The following is a 14704-nucleotide window of genomic DNA, read 5'->3' as shown; positions in this document are numbered from 1 at the left end:
GGGAGGAAAATTGCCACTTTTTGATGTGTCCCATCAAATACAGCTTATTATCCTCTTTTATAATTAAATGCTGTCTTAAAAGTGGTTTGTGGCTGTTTGTGTTTACAGGATCGTCCCAGGACTTTTGACATGCACTCACTGGAGAGTTCACTCATTGACATAATGAGAGCTGAAAATGATTCGATTAAAGGTAATTTTCCAAATGTAACTATTTGATTTTAGTAAATAGTTTAAAATGTGTATTATCTATGTAACATGATGAGCAATATGGCAAATATTATAGATTCATATTTTATATCCAGTCAGTTCCATCAATTTTATACATGTACGTCTTTTTGTTCAAAAACAAACATTTTATGCGCATCCGCTGTAAGCCCTTCACAATACCAATTAAGGGAACTACCTACAAGAGTAGGGAGGGCAGTTAGCTGGAAAGATGGGAACCATACTTCTAATTTTTTTTTTTTTATCTCTCAGGCAAAACCTGCTAAGTGCCGCAAAACCTTTATGTCTGTTCACCAATGACAGTGCCTATACACTAGGAAGAGTTCAAATGTTGATAGATTTTTTGGCCTAGTTTCATGTTTTTTAAAATGGCCAACAGTTTCAAAGTTAAAATGAAGCTTTGTAGTTCTTGAAATACTTCTTCTGTATTATGTTAAAAAAAATAGTGCTATTCCCACTTGGATTCTGGTCTCAATTCTTTTACCCTGAATAAGATATTACAGTTTGACTAGCCCTCAATTCCTTCATCTTTAATAGGGGACTTAGAACCATTCTTATGGTAAGGGACTTAATAATGGGGAGCTTTAAAAATACAGGTGCCTGGACCCCATCCCAAGTGTGGGGTGGGGCTTATGATATTTTTTAGTGTCTCACGTGATGTTCATGTGTAGCCAGAGTTGAGAATGAGCAGATTAGATGTTCTCTAAGGGCCATTCTAGCTCTGATTTTGTGAAAACTACCCCACAAAATAAAATATTTTTCTGCAAAAAAATCTCGTTTTACTAGACTGAAGAGTTTATTTATTTATTTTTTAAAGACATTTGGGTTGTTTGATATATTTGGTCCTGTCACACGTTGTTTGTTCGTTCGCTCATTCATTCATTCATTCATTAATTCATCCAATGTTTCTGAGCCTGCTTTGTGCCAACACAGCTTTGTGCTGGGATCAAAGGTGGCAAAGAGCCTGTGACTTCAAGTGGTAACCAGCTTGGCCTAGTTTTCCTTTGAGTTTGGTTTATCATATTACTGATGCAGTAAAACTATTTTTCAGCAAACGTATAACAATAAATTTTTTTATGAGGAATTTTTTTGAGGTCTGGAGAGATGAAAAATAATATGTGAAAAAATATGTGTCCATCTGATGAACTAACTTTGAAGTGGGATTGTTTTGAAGGGCTTGACTGAATTCCTCAGGGAATTCTGATGGCCTGTAATCTGATTGCATACTTTGTTTCTGAGGAAAGAGATCTCTCAGAATTGGCTTTTTTTTTTTGGTCACTTCTTAGCATTCTGACTTTGGCTAGTCCTTCAGCCTCTTCGAACCTTTGTTTTCCCATCAGAAAAATTAGGAGAGTCTAAGGCTCTGTCTAGCACCAGAAAAACTGCACACTTTAAAATAAAGGAGCTAAAGGAGAAATCTGAGTAGTCTATGAATTATACAGTCTCACTTTCCTGGTTTTGTACTATAGTTATGTAAGATGTTCCCAGTTGAGGACACTGGAAAAAGGGTGTACAGAATCTCTCTGTACTACTCTTTGTAACTTGATGTGAATGTATGATTGTTTCAGAATTAAAAGTTAAGTACAGAAAAAGTTTCTAAAGGACACTTTTTTTCCTTAATTGATTTCCTCAGCAACTTTTTTTTTTTGAGAGCCTCTTCTCTTATGTACTAGATAATAGGGATAATAATTAGAACTCATTTTCATGATAAGTACCTATGTTTTTTATCAGAGAAAACAGTTTACAAATGGCAGCAGTATAAACACTTTATTATGTGATGCTTCTAAGAAATAAGCTTCTAACTAGTGTTTATGTAAGAGTTTGCACACATTATTCTAATAGGATTAACAACATTTCCTTGGTTTATCGGATACAGTGAGGACAACTCAGGTTTATTTTTTCTTCTAGTTTGCTAAGTGGCTCATTGTGTAAACTTCTGCCTTTATTCTACATTCCCTTTTAAATTTATTCTTACCAATTTTTACCTAAATTAGGTTTCTTTAGGCTGATTCTGTAGAGATAATTAAAAGTTAAGTCTGGTGACAGAAAAAATTAACTGATTGACCTAACGTGGGAACACAAACGTTTTGTGAAATTATGTCATGAAAGAGGAAGTGTGGCATGATGGAAAGACCATGGGTCTTGCAGTCACATAGACCTGGATTTAAATTGCCATTCTGGGGCTCCCCTGGTGGGGAAGTGGTTGAGAGTCCGCCTGCCGATGCTGGGGACGCTAAAAAAAAAAAAAAAAAAAAAAAAAAAAAAATATATATAAATTGCCATTCTGCCACTACAGTCTTGTGGTAGTTATGAGGATTAAATGATATCATGTGTCTATAAAATACAGCATACTGTCAGTTCATTGAGAAGACACTCAATAAATGGTATCGAGTATTACTAAACATCTATTAAGTCTGTTTTCATGCTTATCAAATGAGAAAACCGGTTTCAATATGAGTGCCAAGGTGACTTAAGCATATTAAATGAACTTTGTGTATTTTTTCCTTCTAAGAGAAGTAAGGAATTCACAGATGAGTTCATGGTCCTAAAATGCCAGACTGCAGTTATGCTTGATTTTTTTTTTTTTTAAACCAAGATGATGAACTTTATACCGTTGTAGTCTATCGCAATGCAGTTTTGCTCAGGGGAATACTTTATTTCTTGTCAAACTCTCTGCTGATTTAGATAGCTATTTTAGGAAAACTATGTTTGATTTTAACAGTGGTTCTATTGTGAAATTTTGTTTAAAGGTGATAATAAAAGCTGAATATCTTTAAAAAATCTAACACATTGTCCTTTTAAAGTAAGTATATAAAACTGCCTGTCCATTTTGAAAATGAATAAATAGCCTCTTCATGGGCTCTGCTTCCTTAGAAACAGATAAAACAGAAAATGGGCATTATTTCTATGAGACTAGTATAGAATAATATGCCTTTCAAAAAATTAATTTGAAAATTGTTTTAAAAAAACTATCATATGGAGGCAGGTTTTATATTTGGGTTAGTTTTATCTTAAAAATAACTATAAAATATATCATGAATGACTTCATTTATTTACTTATTTATTTTTGTTGTTGTTTTTCATTTATTTTTATTTTCATTTGCAATTCCTCATAGATATGTCATTTGTGTGTATGTGTTTAAATAATGAAGCCTAAAATTGATACAAGACCTGTCAATTGAATGAAGTCGTTAAGGCTGTATTATTTATTTAAATTAAAAAAAAGAAACCCCAAATTGAATTTGCCTTTTCCTTTTGGGAAAAAAGAAAAAAATCTCCCTTAATGAAGTGGGTTTAAAATTTTATTTTATTTTTGCCATCAACAGACAAGATGTTAATATGCCTAGGAACTTTCAAATATAATTTTTGAGTTTATTTTTTATGAATATGCTGTTGATTCCAGTTGGCTTGTTTAGCAACCTTTTTTTTTAAAGAAATGTGCAAACAGAATAGCCAGCCTTCATTTCATAATTTATATATATATATTTTTACAGTTCATTTAAAAATAGTTTTTCTAAGAATTTTAAGGCTACTGTCATTTTCTCCATGTACAGAGGTTTACCTCTTGGAGAAGAAAAGGGTCTTCCCTCTGCCTTATCTCCATGTCCTTTCACTGATCAGCTGGCATGTCTGTATGTAGTATTTTTATCCACGAAATTATGTACTGCCTTCTCCATAACTAACACCAGTGACAGTCTGTAGCACTTCTTCCCCAGAGAACGATTTCATTTTCCTCACTGCACACCCAGTCTTACAAGCTAAGAGCCCGCTCTGTAGACTTTTTTGAATTTTGATCTCTGAGATGGCAGCTTGTGCATTGCTACTATAATTATTAGGCTTATCAAGTATTTTCTTCACCTGGACAGGAAAATCTTTTACTATTGTAGATGCTGAGATGATTATTTGGGAAGTATTGTGTCTTACTGTTACTTACGTTTTTTCCTGCCTGTGAAATTGCTACTTACTGTTTAGAAATGGAGCAGCATGAAATAGATTAAAAACACGTGCGAGTGCATCTGTTTTCAGCCCTTATGAAGCATAGTTTGGACACAGTGAAATAAAGATTCATGAAGTGGTATTACATTCAGTGTACAGTAGGAGAAACCTCTAAAAATTAAGGAGACTTTTAAAATGTTCTTTCCTGTATGTGAAGGGAATAAAGGAATATATGTATAAACCAAGAAGCAGTAGTTCATGGAATGGAAGCAGACGGAGACAGCACTGGAATAAAGAGACAAAAACGAGTATTTGAAAATTATCAGATGTCAGAGTAGAACAATTCAGAGTTTCATAGTAGTGGTTGAGTGTTTTAAATCATATATATGAAAACAATTTAATATCCAGTTTGCTTCATTTACTAGAAAGCCAAATGAGACAGCAAAATTATTGAGAGAACAAAGGCAATCTGTAAATTGTCAAAACATTATATAGTTGTTCTTCAGATATTAATTAACTAAATTATGAATCAGAATATCATTTTATTTTTCCTCAGAATACTGTGAAATTAGAGTCTTCCACTCTTCATATTGTTATAGGAAGTATCTTGCTTCCAGTTTTTGGAAGGGGAAGCTCAGCATATCTACCCCAGTCCCTCTGAGTTTCAGGCATTTTAAATACTTAATTTGCATGTGGGCAATGATGATTGCATTCAGAAATGCAAATTGTTTAAAGCGCCAGTCTTTTACATATTCCCGTTGTGCCCGAGAAACCTATTGCATATGTCATTCAAGTAAGTAGTGGGAGTGTGTTAGACCTTACTGCCTCACTTGCCTCATGCATTAATTTAATAAGAACTTATTTTAAGAGCTGGACCTACTCCAAAAATGCTATGCATTTAATTCCAGACTGCTGAAGGTACCGTGACCTTGCATTTTAAAATACTTCTGAGATTTTTTTTTCCTTATCTACACATTAAATTAGGGGCCCTCTCCAAACTATTTTTCATGGCTGTGAATTTGTTTGAAACAAATGCTTCAACGAGTGGGCAAGTGATGATTCCATCTGTGCCTCTTTTCTTTGCTGCTAAGCAGAACCATTTATAATAATCTCTAGAAGAAAATCATGAAACTCAGTTGAAAGTTTAGTACACAAAGCCAGTTTTGTTAATTTTCTATAAGATTTTTTATGTCACTGCGGGAGAGAGTGACTGTTGGGATAATTATTTAAATTCTATATCTTTACAGTAGGGGAAGGAATAAAGTTAGTGCTGCTTTAAAAAGATATCATAAATAATAAGCAGAAAACCTTAAATTTTCCTTCGATCCACAATTGTTTTAATATTCCTATACTCCAAATTGCAGTCACTTAGCTCAGTATTTTCAAGAACAGATGTTGTATACCGATACAGATGTTTTGAACAGATACTGTATACTGACTTTGTGTACACCGAGATAGCTCTGGAAACCTTCCGTGAGAGTTGCTGACAATAGGACTAAATTTAATATCATTCAGTTATAAATCTGAGTTTCAGAGTAAATACAGTTCTAGAAAATGAAAGGGACTTTTACCGAATAAGTTCTGTTTCTGTAATATTATTTAAATGATTTATTTGAAATAGTTGTGGGGAGATGTAATCTCTTACAGTATTTAACCGTTTCCTATTTAAATCAGTTTGCCTGTGGCAATTTGAGGAGAGACAACTAGGCACTGCTCTGCACCCCACTCCCCAGTCACCTTTTTAAAGGATTAGATGGACGTTTTTCTTCAAGGGATATTTAATGGGCCATGATACAAAGTACCATAAAGAAGACACGGATAAAGCAAAACGGCTAAATTTTACTTGGATTCATAATCAGATTTCTCCTTCTTAACAAATTACCATTATGTGGTATCAAACGTCTTCTGGTGAATTGGGGGATCTTTAAATATTACAAGTGTTGAAGATTCAGAGTCTTCCAGGCAGCAGCTCTGCAAACCTGGCTGGAGCCTTCCTGAACTCGGCTGGTTCTTTCTTGCTCTGCTTGGGTGATACCAAGTAATTCAAAGCAGCATAGCAGGGGAGTGGCTGCGGTCTCTGGGGAGCAGAAAATTACCTTACGCCTAGAAGCTTCATCAGTAATGGAGTAAGGCACACAGCAAAGAATACAGTCCATAAACGTGGCTACAGTTGAACCTCGCGTGTGGCTATTAGAAGTGAGGTGGTTTCCTCTCCTTCCCCACTCTCCCTTTCCTGACTGCTGAAATGGAACATCCTAAACATTCTTTCTCTTTTGCTTGACTTAGTTGTGCCGTAGGATGGGACCTGGGCTTCTGTGTTGAGGTAACTTCCTTTGTGAGGAAGAAGGGGGCAAAGTGGTGGGGCGTGATTTTCTGTGTATTACTGGTGCAGGGTGTATTCGTAATTCGGACCCACTGTCTCCTTTTTGATTTACTGTTGGTCAGGATTTTTCTGATTCCTCACAGCACAGTGCAGGCAGAGTTTACAGAGGTGTCGGTTTCAAACTGTGTGACTATACTTTTCCACGTTGAGGATTGCTGTTGTTTTTTGTTTTGTTTTATTTTGTTTTAAATTTTTCAAGGGGAGGAGGGGAAAGGGCAATGCCTGGGAGGACAAAATGTGATGTTTGTGAACACGGATGTGCTCATAGCCTTGGATTGAAGTCTTCCTTACTCTAGGCTCCGAAGTGAAACCAACTTGGTTCATACTAAATGCTCCTGGGCCTTGGCCAGATCCTCATCTGCCCGATTTTTTATATAATATGTACTGGTAAGTACAAAGTAGTGATCCTCTGTCCTCTGCCCTCCATGTGTTTGTGATAGAATATCGACCCGTGTTCTTATTTGTTCCGAAAATCATACGAGCAGTTGTCACAAAGGGGGAATTTGTCGTATGTCATCGGTGATGGGGGCCCATAATTACTCAAGCAGTCCCTTATCTTAATCCTGAACATTGAGCACAGAGAGTCTTGAGCGCAGGAAAACTGAGTAGGTATCTTAAAACATTGTTGCAACTCTGCTTTTACCTGGGTGAGAGATGAGGGTAAAGGGGGGCAGAGGGGAAAATGACAGTAAACTTTTTCTGTTATTAGAAGGTTGGAGAGCCTAACGATTTCTTTCAAAGGTGCTTTTAACTCACTAACTTTTTTTTTTTTTCTTTACAACTGTATTAAGGCTCACGTACTTTATGGCTGTTGTAACTTGATTTTGTTAGACTCACATTCAGGGCAGGGATTGGTGAAGGAATAAACTATATGTGACAGTTAACACTTAGAAGTACCAAATCAAAAAACAAGCAGCAGTCAGGTAGCAAATTAGTGAGTGCTTTTCTGTGATCTTGTACATTTTCACACTAAGTACTGTGTACAGCTTAGTAAGTATAGATATTACCGTGTGTACAGACAAAAATATTTTCCATTCAGAAATGAAATCTGAATAAATTCAAGTAGTAAAGTTTTCAGATTTTGTCAGCAGTTTGTCAGTGTCAAATATTAGGGACCTCCCTACCGTGTAAAAAAGTAGAAGGAGGTCCAGAACATTTATAGAGATACGTTTTGTTCATGCACCATGTCCAAATTAATAATATATTGTACCTTTTGATAGTGTCACTTATTATTTTTCTGTTTTTTCCTTCTATATTATAAAATTCTGTAGAGAGGTGACTTGCTGTTTCATTTCCTGACAGCTACTAGAACAGTCCTATATGCTAATAATCTGCATAATGAAAGCCCTTTTGATTATGGAGTAAATACAATGGTGAGTTGTCTGTGAAGGTCTTAATACTTTCTTTAATCCTGTTATATAATCCTGGAATATGTTATTTGCTGACTTTAAGGGAGTGGAAGCAATGCCACCTGATTCTTAGCTGTCATAAAAATATGCAAGATTCTCTTTGCATTCAATTTAACAACAGGAAGCAGAATAGTTGCACAATTGTGCCACAAAATTATTTCTTCCTGACAGGCATGGAATTTCTACCTGAATATTGTAGGCAGTTGATTCACTTAGCAGCTGTGTATACCTGATTTGTGAATTTCTTTATTCACTACTCCTTAGTTTTTTCCCCTCACGTTGCCACTGTCCTCATTACCTAAGTTACGGGAGGGCAAAGAGAAAAAACTTGATGCATTTGTTGCTGTTCAACAGTAAAAATTTGCAAAAGGAATACCTTTTAGCTAGTTTTAAACTAGTTACTACTTTTCAAATCAGATATGGAGATGGCTAGGCTGCCTCTGGGCTTCATTATCTTGTCCGATAGACTGAGTCTGAATTCAGTCCCACACTAGCACACTCTGTTCTAAAAGCAAGGCTTTGTTTTATTCTGGGTATTACCTGGTAACCAGTCAATTAAGAACATTAGTGGAATTCGGAAGGGAAAGCAGTTCCATAATCTCTTTGGAATCCAACTGGGCTGATGCCAGTTGTTATGCATTGGGAAGAGGAGGAGGAATCAACCAATTAGAGGACCCTTTTTTAATTTTTGAGAAACCAGCACTAAAGTGCAGATCTTCATTCTGAAGAGCAGCCATGAGTAATTAGTGTTAATTAGTATAAAGAATCTAAAAAAGAAAAAAAGTCTAACTTCTACTGGCTATAGTATTCCAAATAATAAATGTCTGGCATGGTTAATTAAATGGAGATATTTAAATTGGCCACTTGATCTCTTTATTGTAAAAGATCAGAAGTTGTTAGCTTATAATAGACTTTCCCAAATTGTTAGAAATAAAGAGAAGCATGGAGTGTATTAAGACCTGGTTTTGCCATTAACAGTTACATGGCTTAAGTCAGTCACTTCCCGCTAGATCCTGGTTTCTCTACCTGCAGGAGGAAATGGAGGGATTGAATTTAGTGATCTTTAAGTTGCTATCAGCAATTCCACGCAGTCTCTCTGGCATGGTATTTCTCAGTGACAAAGTTGAAGGTTTTTATAGTTGAATGACTGAAAGTATCATGGATTTCATGTGAGTTGGGGTGTGGCAGCATTTAATATTGAGTAGCTTGTAAGAAGGGATATAACCAGAAATCAATCAAATTTATTCAGTTGAGTGAAGGCTTTGTTTCTAGACTGTATTTTTTCTTTTTGAGATAGGCCTAAAAATACTATGTCAAGGAAGCAGTTGTTTAAACTTGGCTTGATATAATGTTTCTGTTCTCAATTTGTGGACCACGGGCCTCTTCAGCCATGGGAATTACTTGATGGGGTCTAGGAACCTATTAGAACCAAGCATTCTAGTTAGATGATAGATTTGTCATGTATGTGTTGCATGATTATCTTCCAAAAGCACATGGATGCTGATGTAATACAATGAAAATATATTTAAAGGTGTTACTGAATTCATAGTAGCCTTTTATTATTAAGGGTTTTTGTTGCGGTTGTTTTACTTGTAGTATCCACTGGCGTGGGGCTTGAGGGCTTCAGGTGTTATGGTGGGGAGCCTCTCTGAAATATTCTGATTGAAGTAGGTCTTAATAATCATGGAAGGTTATGAAACACTGCTGTAGAGAACTTCTCTAATTGTTCTGCTTTAAACTCCTACCGTTAGAATGTCCCCCATTACCAAAAAAGAACATAACAAAAAAAGGAATTTAATAGAGGAAATAGTGGGGACGAGGACAAAGAGGAGTGAGGAGGAGTCGCTTACCTTATCCTAGATTATCATCTCCACCAAGTAGCATTTTGGAATGTTGTCTCTGGCATCTGAAGCCATCTTATTGCCTTTTGAGGCATGTCTAGGAGTGTGGACTTGTCAGGCTACATCTGGCACAGTGCCAGGGGGCAGGGGGAGTCCTGTGACAGGAGGGGTGCACCCTGGAGTGGAGTAACATGGTAGCCCTTGTTAGGAGGGGGAGATGGCTTTCTTCAACCACATGGTTTGGAAGTACCTTACATTTTAGCTTCTGCTTGTATTCCAGCTCCACACACATTTGAGTGTATTCCGTGTCCCGAGTAGTAGTAGACCCACAGGACACATTTGATGCTGAGCTACGTATTTCTTTTTTGAGGTGGACCTGGACATTCTGTATAGGAAGCAGTGTTAACAACCAGTTTCAAGTGAAAGGGCAGTTACTTCTGATACCATTTCTCTGGCTTTTATTCTTTGCCACTTCTGAGAATTATCTCTAATTTAAATCCTTATAATAACCCTCCATGTGAGTTTTGTGATCTCCAGTATACGCTTGCAGAAACTGCAGTTCAGAGAGATAAAACCGCTTTTGTAAAGTCACTCGACTAACTGGTGCCTAGAGAATCGAGATAGGAACACATAGCCTCTGGCTTCTGGTTCAGTAGCTTAGGTATTTATTGTGTAGCATTTGTGAGGGAAACAAACATTAAAAAAGTTTGTCTTAGTATACTCTAGACAGAGAGCAGGCATTCAGGTTTCTTAATTTCTCTGTAGGAGACTGGGGACAGAATTTAAAATCTGTATTTTGTCATAATCTTCTGTAAAAGATTCAGATCTCACACCTGCTGATTTCTTATTGAAGGGTGCCTCTTGGAGGGTGGAGGTCAAAATAGAGTCACTGAGGGGACTTTTCCAAGCTGGCTTATTCTTTTCGCTGATTCTGATTCACCAGGTCTGTCATGAGACTTAAGCATATGTATTCTGGAAGTGATTCAGATAGACTCCGTCCCTCCTCACCCCCAGCCTCGCTCTACTTTGAGAACCACTTTAGATATATATGTAAAGTCTGAAGCTGTGGGAGGCTGTTCTTAAAACAAATAAATATCAAGCACTGTTTCAGGCTGTTGGGATATATCAGGAAATAAAAACTAAGACTCTTGGCCTCATGCAACTTATTCTCCAAATAATTTGCAGTTATCTTTGAACAGCCTGTTTTTTAGTTTTGAGGGCTAATTAATACGAGGAAGACTCAGTGCCTTTAGTATTGATAAAGGAAAATAAGAACTGGCCTTTTGAGACAACAAAAGATGAAATCAGATTAGGTATGAAATCCAAGTGCATTCTTCATGAAGGTTCAGTAAAGTCATCAGAATTTATATTAAGTAAGTGATTAGGGTTGATGATATGTATGCAGAAAGCCAACTACTGACTTTGCTTATGGCTTTTTGGGGTTTGGACTTAAGCAACCAGTGTTAAGAATGGCTTATTTCATCTCTAAAGTTCTCAATCATTTGCAAGTAACTTAGTTCATAGTACCTAGGGATTTCCTAAGTTTGTCTTGGTCGTCTTCACGTCAGTACAGAGAGCCGTTGCTCAACATCATCTTTCCCTTCTGGGCACTTCTACAATTATTTATTTTTATTCACTGGTTCTTTTAAAATATGTCTCTTATAACACATGCTTCTTTTAATCAACCTTTTTGCAAGGTAGAATTTTAATTTACTGCCTTGGCTTTGTTTCTGGATTATTACAGCTTTTCTACTATCCATTGGTCTGTTTTTCCACTTTTCTTTCCATTATATTGTCTTTCTTTTTTTTTTTAACTGGCTTTGGCTGGTTTACTGTGGATAAAAACTATGCCTAATTTTTTAAAGCTTAAAATATTGCCATTAATCACTGGTATCATAACATCCTCTTAAGGCAAGTTATCTTGTTGCTCTGTCCTCTAAATGTAGCATCCAGAGTCAGAAGGCCTCTGGCAGGGATAAAAATAGCCTGCCTTCCTGCTTGCTGGTTTGTTGTTAGATTTACTGGCAGTAGGAAATCTTTCAAATTCCTTAATTGGGTCAGCTCTTTGCTAGTGACTCTCTAGACATTCCCTTCTGCCTGAAATTCTTAGATGCTTTTAGATCTTCCATCTTTGCACCTGCCCTGAGTTATAGTCAAAGCAAACCTTCTTTTGTTATGAAACCTTCTTTTATTGCGAACCCTTCCTCAATCTGTAGAAACAAATCCCATTGACTTTACTTACCTTAAAGATAGAGGTTCTTTTCTTTTTTCTTTTGGCCACTATACATTCTGGTTTTCAGCTATCCTATCACAATTGAAAAATTAGATCTGAGCTATTGGTACAGAAGAGATCCTCCTTGGCTTTTGTTAAAAGGAACATTTTTAAGTTCCTTTGAATTTTCACATTTCCTAAAATATTTCTGCTACTTTGCCTGTTTGGCTATCATAAAAGTAAAGAGTTAGGTTTTTTCTCTTCTCTCCCCCAGAGAAGAGTGATATCCTTGTTTGTAACTCAGAACGTTAGCAAACTCTCATTTCTCTGAAGCCCAAAATCCCGCAGATAGCCACTCCCTTCTCCAAGGTTCCAGTTTGGGTGTTATTTGACTAAGAGGAATCCTTCCTTTCTTTCTCTCACAAGTAGAAAACTGTTGGTTATCTTTGGCTTATAAGTTAGTGACGGAAAAGGAATTAATATTAATTGAGCACATACTCTATACTGGGAGAGTTTTCTGGGCTTTCTGCAAAAATTATCTCATGAATTTGTCACATGTAAACAGAAATACCTCTGTTTTACTTCAGAGAAACTGAGTAATTTGACCTAGCTCACAAGATGGGATTGGTCCAACTCTGCACTTTTCACTGGGTGTTTCATGGCAGAGAGACCACCAGCTGCTAGCTTTGTTTTATTCACTTATTCAACAGCTATTTATTGAGTACCTTTCTCTGCTCTAAGCTCTGGGATGCAAGACGTGAAATCTATCCTCAAAGATTTTGTTGCCCTAGACTAGGAACAGAGCTTAGAGATAGGTGATTTAAATATAGTATAGGGCTTCCCTGGTGGCGCAGTGGTTGAGAGTCTGCCTGCCGATGCAGGGGACACGGGTTCGTGCCCCGGTCCGGGAAGATCCCACATACTGCGGAGCAGCTGGGCCCGTGAGCCATGGCCGCTGAGCCTGCGCGTCCGGAGCCTGTGCTCCGCAACGGGAGAGGCCACAACAGTGAGAGGCCCACGTACCGCAAAACACACACACACACACACACACACACACACATATATAGTATAATAAGTGTAAAGCGTGCTCTGTGGAGCCCATAAGGCTGTCTGAACTGGGGAGCCGGTGGCTTGAGGCAGGGACTTTCCATAAGACGTGAGGCCTAAGAAAGAAGCTACCTGGACAGAACGGCAGAGGCTTGAGTGGTGAAATCCTGGGGCCAGAGGAAAAGGAGGGCGTTCCAGACAGAGGGAGGGACCCAGAAGTAAAAGTTAATGGGCTCGTAGTTCTGAACGTGCAGAGTACCTCATGTGGGAAGGGAAATGGCATTGTGAGAGATGAACCTAGAGAGGTAGGCAAGAGAATTAAAGTATTTTTTACAAGCCCCGGTCTTTAAACTGAAAGTCAAATCTGTCCTGGAGAGGGGTTTTGTGTAGCCTAAACTGTGTGTGTAATTTAAATGGCTCTTTTGGAGGGGGCAAGACTCTCCATCCAGTTGATGTCAGCCCCAGCCAGTGTCTCCTTTGTAATTTTGAGTGGAAGCGTCTTTACTGGAAGTCGGTTGTATCACAGATAGGTCAGGGGGTAGAATAAGGTTACTGATTATGATTTGGGGAGTTACTTCTAGGTCATTGGAAGAAATTAATAAAAATGATTATCCTTGTATCATTAAATGATAGAACATAGTGAGCACATTTTTATTAGTTCATATTGATACGTGTTCTGCGTTTGTGTGAGTATAAAGCTGGTATTCAGAAATTGAATTTATTCCACATTTCTTGGACCTTGCTTGCGTCATCCAGGCCCCCACAGCGCCATCTTGCTGCAAGTCTCAGGCAGTGTTGGTAAAAACAGCAGATGCAGAAAGGCAGTTACAGCACCTCCTTTAAAAAAATTATTTATGGCAGTATAGCTTTGGCTTACTTAGATATGAGCTAAATAACATTAGCAGGAGCAAAATCAGGAGAAGCATCTCTAGTTAAACAATAACAAATAATGTATATGTGTGTATGTATATATGTGTGTGTGTATGTGTGTGTGTGTGTGTGTGTGTGTTGTGTCATGTGCATAAACCTTTTAATCGGTTTTAGAAATGGACCCTAAGTCCATGCCTATCCTTTCCCTATGAGAAATTTTAAACGATGTCCACTGAAAACCTCTCCTTTTTCATTGGAGTATCTAGGTTTTTATACTGTGAGTCAATAAAAATACTAACCCAGAATTTCATGCTTCTTGTCACTTCTTTGGACTGCATGGCTATATTTTAGACAACCTTGCAGAGTTATCCCCTGTTATCATTCCTTGGCCTGTACCATGACCCCAACAATGCTGGCATGACTGAAAAAGAGAAGGCCATAGCATGAAATCTAATAGTGCTATAGACCATTTGATATTTTTCGTTGCTTGTGTGTTTGAAATGGCAACATTTATTGTATCATTTCCTGCTGAATCATCGGTAGCAATAGTATCTGGGTTAATTTTTAGAAAACAAGGGTACTTTACCTAATTTTGAAAATAATGGAAACATTTTAGAGTATTTCCTTCTAGTCTTTTCTCCTTCCATCTCATTAACTCAGTTACTTTAGTTAGTGTCTTAAAAGAATATGATAATACACACTGTTGTTTTGAGCACCTCCTCCCCCCAGCAATTCTTAGTCATTTTGGTTGATAAATATTGGTTCTTTCCAACTCGCAAAT

At 37.3% G+C, this 14704-nt stretch overlaps 1 protein-coding gene across 2 annotated transcripts in view; it reads left to right on the top strand.

Annotated features, from left to right (window-relative positions):
• CPEB4 (cytoplasmic polyadenylation element binding protein 4) overlaps positions 1-14704 on the top strand; it is a 63915-nt gene that overhangs the window by 19356 nt on the left and 29855 nt on the right. For both annotated transcript variants that reach the window (XM_024753343.1, XM_024753342.1), the window contains exon 2: positions 109-190. In XM_024753343.1, coding sequence (XP_024609111.1) covers positions 109-190 — 82 coding nt within the window. The remainder of the gene's footprint in view (positions 1-108; positions 191-14704) is intronic.

This window comes from Neophocaena asiaeorientalis, unplaced genomic scaffold (assembly GCF_003031525.2).
Source record: "Neophocaena asiaeorientalis asiaeorientalis breed wild unplaced genomic scaffold, Neophocaena_asiaeorientalis_V1.1 scaffold268, whole genome shotgun sequence".
Taxonomy (NCBI): domain Eukaryota; kingdom Metazoa; phylum Chordata; class Mammalia; order Artiodactyla; family Phocoenidae; genus Neophocaena; species Neophocaena asiaeorientalis.
Note: the sequence above shows the minus strand (reverse complement) of the source record. Positions and strands in the feature narration are given on the sequence as shown.